Genomic DNA, 17,620 nt, shown 5'->3' with positions numbered 1-17,620 from the left:
TATTTTTCTTTGCAATCTAATCTGCAGATTTAAGGAACTAGCCTACATCAGTTCAACTCCCTAAGTGGAAAATAGAGAAACCTAAATGATGCAGGGTATTTAGGTTTAGATTCACTTTTAGAAGTTTGAGTGCTAACTGCCAGTTCAACCAGCAGATTTGACTGGTCATGTTGTTTACCAAGCCATATTTCTAGTTTAGTGTCAGATCTTGTTAGGGGGATATTATGGTGGAGTTAAATTAGGATTTTAGTTAGAATTTTGGTTGATGTTGCTGTTACTGTCCACATTGGAGTAGGTTTAGCTTTTTAGGAGGGAAGATTGAAATAAAGGGATGAGGGTTTTTCTGTGCAAAAGTTAGTATTTATTTCCTGGAAAATAATGGGTCATCTACAGCAGAGATGAATGGAGACATTTATTAGTGTCTGGAGTATATTGTTATGCTTGCTTTGAGTTTTCTGATTCTCTTGTTTTTGTAGCTTCTCTGTTGTTTCAGATATGTTGTAAAAGTTGCAGGTCTGTGGATGACTGCATCAGTTTGGTATCAGAGCAAAAAAAAAAAAATGGCTCAAAGAGGGGCTCGAATGACTTGGGGAAGACGAGGCAGGAGGAATGCCAGATTGAGAGGTAATGCCTTGGATGAAGTACTCCAAAGTTTGCAAGACTTAGAAGCTAGGTTGTTTCGTGATGAATCTGAAGAAGAACAGCAACAAGCTGAAAGAGGGCAATCCATTGCCTTAGCTCCAATGGAGAGACTTATTGAAGCAAGCAACTCGGGCCAAGGTGGAAATTCCTGATTTTAAAGGAGGACTGAATCCAGACGTGTTCTTGGACCGGATTCAAGAGTTAGAAAAATACTGTCACCTGGAAGAAATTGAAGAAGATGACCCACATAGGGTCAAAAGCTGCTGCCTCCTTGATGAAGTCCCATGCAGCTCTATGGTGGGAAAATCTCCAAAACAGTAGGAGACAACAAGGGAAGGAGAAAATTAAGTTGTGGCCAAAGATGCTGAAGCATTTGGAGGCTAGATTCATGCCATCAAATTATCAACAAAAATCTTTTTCAAGAATTTCAGAACTTAAAACAAAAGGAGTCCACCATATCTGTCTATACTGAAGAATTCATGAAGCTACAAGTCAAGACTAATTTGCAAGAAGATGAAGAGCATACTATGGCTAGATATATTAATGGACTTCAATTCCAGCTCCAAAATGAAATGGTTCTACTTAAAATAAGCACTGTGGGGGAGGCATATCAACTAGCTGTGAAGGCTGAGGAGAAGTTGAATAGAGTTAGCAGAGTGGCCAACAAAAGAGGTGGTAACAATTCATATAGAGGAAGAGGGAGTCCCTCTAAATAAAATGCTGAAGAGCCTTTGTTTAATGAGAAGCCGAACTTCCAAGGGAAGGGTGGCTTTAGAGGTAGAGGAAGAGGGCAACCGTTCTCAGGAGGATGGAAACCCTTTAAGTGTTGTATCTGCAATGATGGCCATAGAGCTATAGAATGTCCTCAAAACCCCAAAAAAGCTATGATGACTCAAGAAGGAGAAGAACTTGTGGTAGAAGAGGTAGAAGCAGAGATAGAAGAGAGTTTGAGGTTGAGAAGGACCATGGTAGCTGGGGACAAAGAAGCGGCTAAAGCAGATTGGAGGATAAATAGTGTTTTTCGAACACAATGCAAGTGCAAAGACAGAGTGTGCAAGGTGATTGTGGATGGAGGGTCCACAGATAATTTGATAAGTGTAGAAATGGTACAAAAATTAAATCTTGCATGCATGGCAAAACCAAATCCTTACAAGATTTCTTGGTTGGAAAAGGATCATTCTGTGCTGGTGAATCAATCTTGCATGGTTGAATTCAAAATTGGCCCATATGAAGATAAGGAGTTGTGTGATAGAGATGTAACTCACCATGATAAAGAAAATATTTATGAGATCCAACACAAGGGTAAACTCCATATTTTGGGGCCTTTTAAGGAAGAAGGATCAACCAAAATAACTTCTTTGTCACTATCTACAGTTGGGTGGAAAGAATTTTTGAGGGAATCTAGGGGAGAATTATGTTATCTGCTATATCCACAGGGAAAAAAGAAAACACACCAGCAAATGATTCCTTTGGAAGTGGAAGAATTGCTACAACAATATTCAGACCTGACACCAAGTGACCAACCATCTGGTTTGCCCCCTTCTAGAGGCATTACCCATCACATTGACCTAGTTCCTGGTGCTAAACTTCCAAATCAAACAGCTTATAGAATGACTCCTCTAGAGAATAAGGAAATGAGGAGACAGATCACAGAATTAACGGAGAAAGGATTCGTGAGAGAGTATAAGTCCTTGTGCCACACCTACTCTTCTCTCTCCTAAGAAGGGAGGAAAGTGGAGATTATGTATGGATTCGAGAGCCATTAACAAAATCACAGTGAAGTACCAATATCCTCTACCTAGGATAGATAACTTATTAGATTGTCTATCGGGTGCTGAGATCTTCTCCAAGATTGACCTTAGAAGTGGTTAACATTAGATTTGGAATTGAGAAGGTGATGAGTGGCAAACTGTCTTCAAAACCCAGGATGGATTATTTGAATGGGTGGTGATGCCATTTGGATTGTCTAATGCTCCAACCACATTTATGCGGACAATGAATCAGGTATTTAGAATGCACATTGGAAAGTTTGTGATATCTTAATTTTTAATAAATCTTTGAACAAGCATGTAGAGCATTTGAAGAAGGTACTTGATATACTTAGGAAAGAAAGGTTATTTATCAATCAGGAAAAGAGTGAATTTTGCAAGCATAAATTGGTATTTTTGGGCAATGTTATTTCAGCAAAGGGATTGAGCAAGGATCCAGAAAAAGCCAAGGCTATTTTTGCCTGACCTATTCCTCAAAGTATTACTGAGGTAAGGAGCTTGTATGGTTTGGCAAATTTCTATAAGAGATTCATCAAGAATTTCAGTGGTATAAGTGCACCATTCACTGATTGCACAAAAGGGAAGGTCTTCACTTGGACAAAGGCAGGCTGATACAAGTTTTGAACAACTTAAGAAGAAGGTTACCGCAGAACCCATCTTTGTCATACCTGATTTTGAGAAACTTTTTATAGTTGAATGTGATGCTTTAGGAGACGCCATTGGAGGAATCTTGAGGCAAGAGGGTAAACCAATTGCCTTTTTCAGTGAGAAATTAAATGGAGCTAAAAAGAGGTCCACAACTTATGACAAGGTATTTAATGTTGTGGTGCAAGCATTAAGATTTTGGAGGCACTATCTTCTACGTAAGGAGTTCATTTTAATGACCGACAACCAAGCCTTGAAGTACATTAATTCACAAGTAAGCTATCACATAAGCATGCTAAATGGACTTCATTCTTGCAGGCTTACTCTTTTGATGTGCAACATAGGAGTGGTAAGACCAATGTAGTGGCTGATGCAATAAGTAGACGATGCCATCTATTGGTAGTTCTGTGTAATAACCCCAACCGGTTATAACTTTGTAAAACACCAAATCCTTCTCAAATTCAATTGTTTGACATCTTGTCAAACATTTTGCAAGCAAGCTCTGATACCACTGTAATATCCCTTGTCAATTCAAACCTCAACTTGTTGATTTGTAGGTCAAAGAAAATTGTCAAACACTTCCAATACGATCTCTATGCTTGTTGTTTCTGAGTTTCAGACTGATTATGTTTGCTTGAAATGATATCAAAGGGAATCTAAAAACCTGTAATTGATTACTACTATATTTAAGAAAAGAACTAAATGCATATGCAATTCTCTTTTGGCTTTTCAAATGCATATAGATGAATTCTAAATGAAAAATGTGCACTTACAGCCAATTGGTATTTTGTCAAACACTTGGCATGCATATTATTATGTCAATCATGGAAGATATAAATATGCACATTACATCAAATATATAGACCTACAACTTATCACTCCTTTAGTGAAAAAATTTCTAATTCAATGCTTAACATAATATTCCAAGGCTTTTGGCTTTGCAACCCCAAAAAAACTGAGTAGAAATGACATTATAAATCTGATATAAAATGTGCATCTACAGCTACTTATGACAGCCACCCTTAAACTGTCAAATGACCAATTTAAACAATGCAAATTGATTGTAGAACCTGATATACAAATCGCCCAATGAAAGAGATAAAATTGCAATCATAATCAAGCCAAGTATTGTAGTGCAAGTACTGTTCACAGCACTGTTCACGTCACTGTAGCAGCCAGCAATAAATGTATTCTCCAATTTAAGCACAAATAGAACTCCAGAATGAAGCTCTCCTGAATGCCAAATTCAGTGGATATTTCAACACCTCAAATGGTTGCAACAGGCTAACTGAAATCACAAACCGTTAGTTTCTTCTCTCAAGTTTATATCAAATGCAATTGACAATAACCGGATGCCTAACAATGAAGCTCTCATTTCTATTTATTCTTTTCCTTCACCCTTCTAGAAGGAAATAAAATACTATTTAATTGCACTCTCTAGAAGCTTCCCCCTTTCCACTACAATAATTAGTTGTGCTTCTAGAAAATGCACTCTCTAGAAGCTTCCCCCTTTCCAATACAATAATTAGTTGTACTTCAAGAAACTTAAATTAATTAAATATAAAGTCACCTTTAGATTTAATTATTTATTGACCTTAATTTAATTTATTTCTCCACTTAGTCTTCGGAGAATGAAAAGCTAAGAACTCCATTGAGGGTCTAAAAGATGAGGAACACTACATTGTGCGTCATGCACTAGTTGGCTTTGAAAAAATGAAGAATGAATATGCTGATGATCCTCATTTTAGTACCATTTTGACTATTTTGAACAGTTCAAAACATATTCATATGCAACCACTCGATCATTACATGTTGTTTGATGGATTCTCATTTAAGGGATCCCAGATTTGTACTCCATTTGGATCACGAAGCAAAAAGCTTGTGGAAGAGATGCACTCAAACAAGTTAGGTGGACACTTTGGAAGAGATAAGACTTTTGCACTAGTGAAAAGTTCTTTTGGCCCAACATGAGAAGAGATGTGTTGCTGCCTGTAGAGTGTGTCAGACAGAAAAAGGAGGAAGTCAAACTACAAGCTTATATATGCCTTTACCTATAACAAAAGAACCATGGATTGATATCTCTATGGATTTGTTTTGGGGCTTCCAAGCACCCAAAAGGGCAAATGATTTAGTGTTTGTAGTGGTGGACTGTTTTTCTAAAATGACCCATTCCATACCATGTAAGAAGACCTATGATGCTAGTCAAGTGGCACATTTGTTTTTCAAAGAAGTGGTGAGGTTGCATGGTGTCCCTAAAACTATAAAAAGTGATAGGGATGCCAAGTTCTTAAGTCACTTTTGGAGAGTATTGTAGAAGAGGTTGGATAGCAAATTGCAATTCAGTTCAGCACACCATCCCCAAATTGATGATCAAACAGAGGTGGTTAATAAAATTCTAGGCAACCTTCTGAGGTGTTTAGTTGGAGATCATCCTCAACAATGGGATGCAGTGATACCTCAAGCTGAGTTTGCTTGTAATTCCAATGTCAACGGATCAACAAGTCTCCTTTTCAAATTGTACATGGTGTCAATCCTAAAGGAATTGTGGACTTAGCTGATTTGCCAATAAGTTCACAGCATACCCAAGGAGCTGCAGATTTTTTGGAAAACATTCTAGACACCAGCAGGTTAGACTCAAATTGCAGTCTAAGAAAAAACAAAATAAGGAGAAAGCGGATTTGCACTGCAAAAGAAAAGTCTTTCAAGAAAGATACCCCTGAGATACCTATAACAAGTTGAAGCCCAAGAAAAGTGGGCCTTTCAAAATCATCAAGAGTATAAATGGAAATGTCTATCACATTGAATTGCCTGAAGATTTGGATATTAGTGCCATCTTTAATGTTGCGGATTTATATTCATATTCAGTTGGAGATTGTGATGGACAATCAAACAAGGAGCAGATGTAGCAGGAGAATAACAATTGGACTAAACAACTCCCAAAGAAGAAAAGGGAGTTGATTGAAAGAGCGCTAGATACCAAATTAGTGACTACTCAAGCCAGCTCTTAAAAACTGTATTTTGTTGAGTGGGAAGGCCTTCCTGACTCTTATAACTCTTGGGTCATAGAAGCTGACTTACTTAAGTACAGCCAAGCTGATTCAGGTTTGGATCAGATGCAGGGGTACTAAGATGTTCAAATTTTTCAAGACAAGGGGAGGATGATGCAGAGGATTTAGGTTTAGATTCACTTTTAGAAATTTGAGAGCTAACAGCCAGTTCAACCAGAAGATTTGACTGGTCATGTTGTTACTAAATCCTATTTCCAATTTGGTGTCAGATTTTATTAAGGGGATTTTACGGTGGAGTTAATTTAGGATTCTAGTTACAGAGTTTTGGTTGATGTTGCTGTTAGTGTCCACATAGGAGGATAATTAGGAAATAAATGGTCCAATCATCAGTTGTGACTGCTGTTCTGATGGAGTCTACATAGGGACTAGGTTTAGCCTTTCAGCCTTTTAGCCTTTTAGGAGGGAAGATTGAAATAAAGGGATGAGGGTTTTTCTATGCAAACGTTAGTTTTTATTTTCTGAAAAATAATGTATCATCTACAGCAGAGATGAATGAAGAAATTTGTTAGTGTCTGGAGTATATTGTTATGCTTGCTTTGAATTTTCTGATTCTCTTGTTTTCGTAGATTCTCTATTCTTTCAGAATATGTTGTAAAAGTTGCAGGTCTGTGGATGATTGCATTACTCAAGCACCATATAGACTATACTAAATTATACTCTTATCCTCCTCTTTAACCCAGGTAAGCAGAAAACAGAACATTCTTAAACATCAACAAGACTTTCTTGCATTAGCCTGGATGAATTTCTCGTCATCACGGCTAAGGAGAAAATATTTTTTAAAACCTGAAGCATCGGATAGACTACATTCATTAATCTGTTAAACCCGCATAATCTTTTGATTCCTTCCTAACGAAAATGGTATAAGATCAAAACATTAAGCTATAGCTCATAGTAATCACACATATGAAGGCAAAGAGATTTCTTACAAGCCAAAATCCTTGATATACGTTAGATTGCCTCATCACTAGTAAATAGAAGGGATTATCAGATGCAAAAGAATTAGCCTGCTGGAGGGCCTTCCTTTTCTCTGCGTCGGTAACAGGACGCCTACAAGAAACATAATAAGCTCCTACATAACTCTTTTCTTCAGTCTCGCGCCCTGCAGAATTCGGCGTCGATTTCTTCTTTCCAGCAACAATTTGCCGGCAATATCTAGCATTCGTCTTTCCTACAGTGAAATTAAATTCATGGGCTCAGAGGCTTTGCTTAAGTTCTAATTATGTAGTCTGCAGTAAAACATCGATACAACTTTGGCACTAGCAGATTTCTATAATTCCTAAAGGGGAATAATATATTTACCTCTAGAAGAGGAATCGGCTTTAAGGACGGCTCCTGCTTGAACAGTTTTTCCTTCCTCACCAAAAACCAATCTAACTGGGACCTTACTCTTGATCTGTTGACGAAAACTGCAGTTAACAATACAACTACTAGGAGTGGCAGGGCTTCTCTTACGCTGCAAATCAGAGTGCTGCTTCTCAGATTCGCAAACAATAATCTTTTTCTCACACCCACTTCTTCCAAATATCTTCACTTGAAAATGTGACCTGCCAATATACTTGAATACCAGAAAATCGCCCAACTCAATTTTCTGATCGCTTACAAAGCTACCCCAACCCTCTCGAAATTCCACTTCTGTACGTGCACGCCATAAAGTTATGAGCCACTGGTGCCCGGTTGGGCCTTCCAAAGCTATATCTTCATCGGTTTCATCACTGAGCTCATGAACAAATGCAGGAGGAATACGCTGCAGTAAAAGAAACATAATAATCAGCAAGCAAGTTTTTAGTAACTTTCCAAAGAATGAAAAAGGGTATAAGCATATATATCCAAGAAATGAAAAAAGCGAACGCAAATGTGTTCATACATACAAAGAACGAAAAAGGGCGTGTGCATATAGATCCAGGGAAATGAAAAGAGTGAATCTATATGTTTGTATATATTCTAAGAACGAGAAGAGTGAATCTGCTTTGTGTATATATCCAAAGGAAAAGAATGAGCAATTGATGATACCAGTTTTTGTGCAAAATCTCCGAGCATGACTTTAAAGAAGTAGGAATGCCCCTTAGAGCTCTGGTGATCATTGCATTTGCCATGACCTCTGTTATAAATTTCAGTGTCTATTGAGCAGGGAGATTTCTGTTTCCAATCTTCGATTTCGATGGCCATGTGAATCGTATAATTAGGTTTGGGAAGGTATTCAAGCGCACACCAGTTTTTTCCCCGCTCTTTTTCTGGTGTTCAACGGTAATAAATAGCTCTTCCATCGAAAACTACGAAGGACTAAGTTTTGGAGGGATTTCAATAATATTTTGTACTCTGTCAAACATTTTGAGTTGATGGACGTCTTCTCAATGCTTGTTTATTGGGAACATTAAAAAAAGGTTAAAAACTAAAATTCATCTGTAACGCAAGCCAGCGAGTTGCAAAAAGAGCAAACGCCATTATAATGGAAAGAAACTTTTTCTATTCATTTTGACTTTAAAATGTTTGATAGCGAGATCAACTTTAAAATGTTTGCTAGCGAAATCAATTACAGTGCAATTTTTGTTAGGATTAAACGGTGTATGATCATTCTTATTTTAGTTCTTGCTAATGTTACTTGATCCTATTGGCATGCCATTTTTCCGCGTTTTAGAGAGGCTAATTTTTTTACAAAACTGTTATTATGACATTTACAACCGTCTCAATATATATTATAGAAACTCAAGATTAGTAATATGATTTTATAATATGTACAATATATGTTTCATAAATCTATCTTATTTTATATTATATATGTTTCTATAAAAAAATGAATGGTTTCAATGTTTTTATTTATATATATTTCTTTAAAAAAATTATGAAGTTTCATTTTCTATTAATAAAATAATATATTAAGATTACAATTCACAAAAAAGGGTCGTGGGATACAAGATCACCCTGCGAAAATTCACACTATCGAAGTTGGAATGAACAACTGTTCATCGAAAAAAAACATATAAAGCAACCCTCAGGTGGCTAAAGTAGTGCATGCTAAGGGAGGTGGTTCATCCCGATCATGAAATCCCTAATCATCCTTGGGATTGGGAGGCGGGTTGGGAACAGTCTAGCCATCAACGACAACATCAACATCATCAGGGGCCTAGTCAGCATCCTTTGTATCAAGTCGTGGAGGTGAAATAGCCAGTCCCAGAAACCACACGCCAAGCACCAAGAGGAGCAGCTAGGGACCAACTAGTACCACCACGGGGCGAGGAAGTCGAGCAGTGCCTCCATCCACCATTGCCACCGCTAGGAGAGCAGTGGCATGAAGCCTGTGAGCGCAGAGTGTGAGAATAGCAGCCTAAAGAGTTGTGCCTCTAGCAGTGACCTCTAGGTGTTGAGGTATCAACCGAGGCATCTAATTATTATACATTTATAATAATCTAGAATCTTATTTTTTATATAAAAGCAGTCAAAACAACCAGCAGATAGCGACACATATCCCTAACAATTTACATCAAAAATATAAGTAACAACATAACAGTAATGAAAAGTACTAGAGTTCCTACTCTTAAAAGCAACAAAGTTTAACAAGTTGCATGTAGGTGGTCATCGCATCGTACCACCTACAATCGATATCCAAGTTCAATAGAAAAAACAAAACCATCACCAAAGGATGGAGAGAAAAACCAACAGAATATCAAAATAGAATAAATTTTAAAAACTTAGTTTTAGTCATTTACAATATTAGTATGTAATATATATTTTTTATTTATTTATATTAATTTTAAGTTTTGAAATTTTAGTTTAGATGTTTTAAATATTACTAATTTAAATCTACAAGTTCAGAAAAGTTGTTTATAAGTTACTAATTCACATTTATTGTTTTCTAGTTTATAAAGTATTTAAATTTTAAAAGATTTGTTAAATTTTTTTCAACTAAAAAATTAACAATCATTCTTTTTTTTCTAAAAACATAAAAAGAAAGTTATTAAAATAAGTTATCCGTCATAAAAAAAAAAAGCATATGACAAGTAGGGGTGATTGTCAAACTGGCCTATGTACGCAATACCCCATGTTAATTATTACCCTTCTCCCAATTACTGCCCAAAAAAATATAAGTACATGGCCACAAACATGCCAAAACAAATCAACACCAATAGTTGTTAGCTTTTTTTCATTTTTTAGTTTTTTTTTTATTTGTGATTGGTCCATTTGTACAAAAAGTACTATAAGGCGGGTATTATTTACTTGATTCTATTTAGTAGTTGAGTTCTATTTTTTGAAAATCTAATCATCTTTGTAAAGTTAAACTATTTCTTGATAAAAATGTATTCTTTCTAATGTCTCATTTATTTAATACTTTAAATTATTTTGTAAACAATTATTTATTTCATTATCTATTGGTTGATTCTTTGAAGAATCTTGTACATAAAGGTTTTGTTAAAGCAAAATAATTACTTTAGTTTTTAACTTTATGATTTTTACTATATGACAAGAATGTTGATACCATATGATAAAGAGAACCCCACAACACATCTAATCAATGTGGACATGTCAATTGTTATATATCTTATATGTGTTAAATATTGATTTCTCTCTTCCAACAATAATATGATATTAAAAAAAATTAATAATTAAGAAAGAAATAGACATGTTGGAATAGTAAATAAATTATATGATATGATGTAGTTTGATGTTGTATGTTGGCTAAAATGGGAAATGAGTATTTAGGAACACTCCATTATTTTTTAGGCAATAACTTAAAAGTAGCTTGTGATATTGCTATCAGGATTTAACTGTGCAGTTTTTGAGTCAAACTCATTGAACCATATTTCATGAGTCGTGATTCAACACAAATCCATCTCTCATGAGAATAAATGGAACACTTAGCACTCATTGAATCTAGGTGATACTCACAGAGGTGAAGCATTGGGACTTCCTAGGAGGTCACCCATCCCAGTACTACTCCAGCTTGAGCATGCTTAAAGATGGAGTTTCCTCCATGGTTAAACACACTATGGAGTAAATCCTACATGATAAAAAGTAACTTTAAATTTATTATGCACCATGCTATAAAATGTGGACGGGGAGATCTGCAAATAAAGAGGGGAAAGGGGGAAATATCTAGAGAAATAGAATTTGGCATTTTCCTATTTGATTGTTCTCGTTGTACTCCCATCAACACTCCTCTTTTTTCTAGTAGAAATGTGAAGTATCAAATGCACAATAGCATCAAGCCCACCTTCATATTCATTGCAACTATGAGATGCCATGTTGTGGCAATTAGAATTGGGATTAGTATGATTCCACGTATAATAATATTGCTTTATCCATTGCAATGACACTCCAACTAGACTTAGTAATTTATCCAAAAGCATTCATTCAACATTCACATCAGCATGAACTAGATGTTATGTGTTTTTTGTTGAAATGGCTTTAATATGTTTAGTTGATAACAAATGAATTAATAAGGAAGTAAAATTAAAATGAGAGGATGTAATTGCATCATGTTCTTATCGTAATGTTTTTGTACTGAAGTTGAAACTGTTGTAAATTGTAGTGATAATAATAGAATCTTGACATCATAAATCACAAGCCAGAGTTATTTGAATAATAATTGGAGTAACAATGTAGTAATTATTTTAACAAATAGTGATGAGAAGATGTTAACTTTAAGTTATTTACATTTAAATGTTAAAACATTTGAAAAAATTAGTACAAGTAAACAAAAGATGCATTGCATCTAATTTTGTTCAATTAGTTTAAAATTTATAACATATTGCTTAGTCAAGAAACATTATAACATTTAACTTTATAACATATTTCTTAGCAAGTCATGAGCCTTGTTGAGAGGACAGTTAGGGGTTCGATTATTGCCCACCCATAGTTGGAAATAATAAGAATGATGGTAAAAACTAGTTTGAAGTTTGGTGGCATACACAAGTGAAAGATATTGATATTATCTTGGGTGTTTTTCATGGTGCTCCATTAGCAATTACCATTTAGTGTTGTTGACAAAAAGATGATGTACATAACTGAGCAAACACACTATCGTAGTAAAAAAAAGCATGCACAAATCCATGGATGGAGTCATGGAGAAGTGTTGGGAGATTTATTTCATCATGGAGGGAGTGCCTCGGGAGACATAAGAGAATTAACCAAAGAGATCAAGAGTTTTAGATGATTAGCAAGGGAGATATAGGGATATTCAATGATTTAAGCAATTGACAAATTGATCCGGGGGATACTTTTGTCAAAATTGAAGTATCTCCAAAACTCCAACAATCAGCATCAGATTAAACTCCTTGAAATTCTAAACCCAATGCAATTTGAACGGACAAAAATGGAGTCCATATGCAAAAGTTATGGTCAGTCAAAGGTTGGTCAAACTGAGAACGGAGGTCATCAAAAAGGTAAAAAAATAATCATCTCCAAAGTGCACAACAATGGATTTCAAAACAAAGAGCTCATCGAGAGCTTTTCGACGGTGTTTATTTTGTCAAAAAAGGAGCTTGTACGTGGAAGTTATGACATTTTAAAGTTTGGCATGAGAGATGAATATTAATGACATCATCATGATGTCAGCGAAGTGGGAAATAAAAAGGTTTATGGTCATATTTGAACCCATGACCATTTATTCCCAAAACTCATGCTTCCACCACTATGCCATGCATGGTTTTCAAAATCTATTGGCGGCAATTGATATTTAACCATTAACTAGCTCCCCTTTTTAAGTAAGGTGACCGCCGGCAGGATTGGAACCCCTGACCGGCGGTAACCACAAAATCTCATTAACTGTTGCGCCATTTTAGCGCTTAAAGACTATTTTGCATGAGTTGCTATTTGACTTTATCCAGAAAACTGCCAACCTTAGTAAAATAAGGTTATTAGTTATTTTTGACCCCAAAATTGACATGATGTCGAATCTTCAAGAATGGCTAAAGGTTAATTCGAAGGGGGGAATTAATTAAAAGGTTATTTTTGTAAAATTTTGTTATAGCCTTATTTTGGCTAATTTCATGTATAAAAAGGGGGTTAGGAGACTCTTAGGGGCATTCAGAAAAAGGAGAGAACGTCCAAGTGCTGAGTACAAGGGAGATCTTTGAAGTGCTCATTCCTGTACTTTGAAACAGCGTGATGTTGTTGTACTTCAAAGGAATGACTTTGTAAACATTTGTACCTGATTTTTGGAGATAATCGGATCGGTCCCCCAATTGGAGCAGGACCTGGAGACGTAGTCCATACGGATGAACTTCGAGATCAAATTGTTTGCGTCTTCTTTCTCTCATTGTCTCTTTTATCAGCTTAATCTTGTTGCTCTCTTATTTCATTTACGTTAGTTTGATTCGTTAAAAGTTTTAAATTAATTCTATGTAATCAATTAGCATTCCTCTGTAATAGTCCTAGATCCTAATCAGATCAAATTTGGTATCAGAGCTTTTGTTGGACTAGTATTGCAGATTTGAATGTTAACAAGATCCAGGATTGAGAAAGGCGAAGGAAAGCTTGAGGAATACAATCTTGAGATTGGAAAATGAAGGACTAAACCATCATCACAAATGGCAGACGAAGGTGGACAAGCTTCTCAAGATAAGAGTATTCAGAAGACTCTTCGAAATTTGCAGACAATGGTAGAGGTCTTGGTACGAGAAAGAGAAGAGAAGATGCAAAGACGTGCAGCTCGAAAGGACAAAGGGAAAAAGAAAGGAGCTGATCGTGATCCGCCAAAGACACCTCCTTCTTCTCCTTCTTCTCCCTCTTCTCCTTCTTCCCCCTCTTCTCCTTCTTCTACCCATTGAGTCTTCTAATATTTTTAAGGGTGGACATAAGCCTCGAATAAAGTTGGATGTAAAGTTTGACTTGCCAAAATATTATGGAGAGTTAAATGCCGAGAAACTGGATGACTGGATTCAGCAAGTAGAAGTCTACTGTAGAGTTCAAAACCTTGTAGATGATGTTGATAGAATTCAGTTAGCCACTCTTCGTTTAGGTGGTGTAGCCCTAACTTGGTGGGAGAGTAGGTCTCGGGATGAAACTTCACAACATGGTAAGTTTAGTTTGTCTTGGTCAGAATTTGTTATTGCTTTAAAAAAGCAATTCTACCCCCTAGGCCATATGCAACAGTTAATGATGAACTGGCAACATTTTAGGCAAGGGAAAGGTCAGTCTGTCCAGGATTACACCCATGAATTTCGCAAAAAGGCTACTTCATTAAATGTCCCATTGTATACCCAGGACACCTTACTCAAGTATATAGGTGGTCTTCATTCTTACCTAAGGCATTCTATTCTCGTCCTGAATCCTTGTAATTTGGATGAAGTATGTGTCCAGGCAAAACATTTAGAATCAAGGGGTAAGGGTACTTTCATTGATAAGTCTGATAAAAAGCCATCTAAGTCTGAGGAAAAGTCCAAAGGAAAAGGAAAGGGTAAAAAGACAGCAACAGTAAAGAAAGAGGGTGAGAAACCCACATGCTCACATTGCAAGAAAGAAGGGCATGATGATTCTAAGTGCTGGAAGTTACATCCTGAAAAGAGGCCAAAGCGATATGGTGGAAACAAAGGTAAACAGAAAACTGCTGCTGTAATTCAACAAGATCTTGGATCTGACTCCGGAGATGAGACAAAGATTGTTGCTACCGGGATTCAAGGTAAAGGAAAAGGTATATCTCTTTCATCATCTCCAAGTTCTTCTAGCATAAGTGCAAGTACAAGTAAAGAATCTTCTCCTAAGAATGATAAGCAAAGGAATGCATTATTTCACATTCGAGTTGTTATCAAGCATAATAAGGTTGACACATTATTCGATACGGGTTCCCAAGTTAATTTGATATCTGAGGAAGTTGGTAAAAAGCTTAACTTGACTACAACACCTCATCCAAAACCATACCCTCTTGGATGGGTTTGTGATGATGCACAGTTACAGGTAACTAAACAATGCAAGTTAAGATTTGCTATCACTGCAAACTTTGTAGATGAGGTAGAAGCTGATGTAGTCCCTTTAGATATATGTGGTCTTGTACTTGGGAGTCCCTATTTGTTTGATCGTCAAGCTATCTTTTATAGGGGGGAAAATAAATATCATTTGTTTAAAGACGAGATTGAATACATTGTACGGGCACATAAGGTTAAGACTAATCTGGCATTAGTCAATGCTGGTCAAATGAAAAGGTTGGTCAACTCTAGTAAGAATTTTGTGTTGATGCTTGTAAAAGCCAAAGAAGATGAAACATCTGAGGCATTTAAGGGATGTGATCCAAAACATAAGGCTGAAATAGTCAAAGTTGTTTCCGCTTATGATGACTTGTTTCAGGAACAGAAAGGATTGCCTCCTAAGAGAGAGATACAACACAAGATCCAATTGCAGCAAGATGCACCACTTCCTAATATTGGCATGTACCGCTTATCAGTGTTGTAGAATGAAGAAATCAAGAAGCAAGTTCAAGAGTTGGTCGAGAAAGGAGTTATCCGTTCTAGTACTTCTCCTTGTGGTTCTCCTATTGTGTTGGTTCCAAAGAAAGATGGGGCTTGGAGAATGTGCATTGACTACAGGGCTTTGAACAAGATAACGGTAAAGAACAGGTACCCTCTTCCTAGAATTGATGATTTACTTGATCAGTTGAAACATGCAATCTATTTCACTAAGCTGGACTTACGTAGTGGATATCATCAAATAAGAATTGCAGAAAGTGATCTTTGGAAAACTGCTTTTAAGACAAAACAGGGACTTTTTGAGTGGTTGGTCATGCCATTTAGGCTTTGTAATGCACCAGCTACATTTATGAGAGTCATGAATGATGTCTTCTGTCCCTTTATAGATGATTTTGTCATAGTCTATTTAGATGATATTCTTGTATTTAGTAAGTCTTGGGATGATCATGTAATTCATGTAAAGAAAGTATTTGAAATACTGAGAAAAGAAAAACTACATGTAAAGATGTTAAAATGCGAATTTGCAAAGACATCCTTAGTGTACTTAGGTTATGTCGTAGGGAATGGTCAACTGAAAGTAGACCCTGCGAAGGTCGAATGTATTTTAAAATGGCCTAAGCCAAGTACAGTTACAGAAATCAGGAGTTTCTTAGGTGCAGTTCAGTACTGGAGGAAGTTCATTGCAAATTTCTCTTTCATTGCATCATCGTTGCATGCATTGACCAGTATCAAGGCAACTTTTCAGTGGGGAGGTCCACAACAAAAGGCTTTCGACACTTTGAAGGAAAAGTTGAGTACTGCACCAGTGTTAGCTCTACCAGATTTACATCAACCATTTGAGATTGAGACAGATGCGAGTGGGTTTGCCATGGGAGCTGTACTCATGCAAGGAGGTAAACCAGTCTGCTACCACTCTGAAACTTTTTCAGGAGCAGTAAGTAACTATCCCACTTATGATAAAGAACTTTATGCTTTAGTTCAGAGTGTTAAAAAATGGAAGCACTACTTAATGGGAAAGGAAACTGTAATCCACACTGATCACCAGCCACTTCAATATTTGCTCTCACAATCTAAGTTGCAACAAAGCAGGCACTTTAGGTGGATGGGTTTTCTACAACAGTTTCATTTGGTAATTAAGTATAAGAAGGGTTCCCATAACAAAGTAGCAGATATGCTGTCTAGACCTCCTATTCAGAATGCTTTGATAATCCTTCAAAATAGTTTTATGGTTCATGAAAGTTTTCAAGAACAATATGCTAATGATGAGAACTTTAAGGATATCTATGCAGCTTTAATCCAGGGTAAACATGTAGAAGAGAAAGATTACTATGTGCAAGATAATTTGTTGTACCACTTGGGAAAATTATGTATTCCTAGAGATGAACATGCACATGTAATCCGTGAAGCACACACCTCTTTGATTGTAGGACATTTCGGGGTAAGTAAGACACTAGCTCAATTACAAAAGTATTGTTACTGGCCTCGTATGCAGGAAATTGTCACCAAGTATATAAAAGGATGTGTAATGTGTGCAACCAGCAAACCAAGTAACAGGAAATTGGGTTTGTACACACCATTACCTATACCATCCTGTCCATGGGAAAGTGTGTCTATGGACTTTGTGGGAGGTTTACCTATTTCTAGGAAGGGTCATGATTATTTGTATGTAGTAGTTGATCGGTTCAGCAAAATGTGTATGTTAATGTCTTGTAAAAAGCAAGTTACTGCTGAACTGACTGCTCATTTGTACTTTCAAAATGTATGGGTTCATTTTGTGTTACCCACTTCTATTGTATCAGATCGAGATTCTCGATTCTTAGGAGAATTTTGGTCATCTTTACAGGGACTCATGGACACCAAGCTGAAGAAGAGTACAACCTTCCATCCGCAGACCGATGAACAGACAGAGGTAGTGAACATGACAATTGTGCATCTACTTAGAGGCTACTGCAGCAAACATCCTAAGTTGTGGGATGAAAGTCTTCATTATGTGCAACATGCTTACAACCATGCGGCACACTCTTCTACAAAGAGGTCTCCTTTTGAGACTTGCTTCGGTTACTTGCCTAAGACACCAATGGATTTTGCTTTTGGGAAGGAC

General features: G+C 36.5%; 1 protein-coding gene across 3 annotated transcripts in view; it reads right to left on the bottom strand.

Moving 5' to 3' along the window:
* Positions 1 to 8,540, bottom strand: part of LOC149549961 (B3 domain-containing protein Os11g0197600-like) — a 73,634-nt gene extending 65,094 nt beyond the window's left edge. For 2 of the 3 annotated variants that reach the window (XR_016354157.1, XM_089793161.1), the window contains exons 1-3: positions 8,135 to 8,408; positions 7,424 to 7,868; positions 7,051 to 7,292 (exon numbers count right to left, since the gene is read on the bottom strand). Coding sequence is in view for 1 of the 3 variants with exons in the window: in XM_089793161.1 (XP_089649287.1) it covers positions 7,051 to 7,292; positions 7,424 to 7,868; positions 8,135 to 8,290 (843 nt within the window). In the remaining 2 variants the exon portion in view is untranslated. Of the gene's footprint in view, positions 1 to 7,050; positions 7,293 to 7,423; positions 7,869 to 8,134 lie in introns of all 3 variants that reach the window. The other variant, XR_016354158.1, reaches the window with a different exon arrangement.
* Positions 8,541 to 17,620: the final 9,080 nt, after the last annotated feature.

The sequence above is a fragment of the Cupressus sempervirens genome, chromosome 7 (assembly GCF_028749045.1).
Source record: "Cupressus sempervirens isolate cs-2001-9-10 chromosome 7, ASM2874904v1, whole genome shotgun sequence".
Taxonomy (NCBI): Eukaryota; Viridiplantae; Streptophyta; class Pinopsida; order Cupressales; family Cupressaceae; genus Cupressus; species Cupressus sempervirens.
The sequence above is the reverse complement of the archived record's forward strand: the minus strand, read 5'-3'. Positions and strand labels throughout refer to the sequence as shown.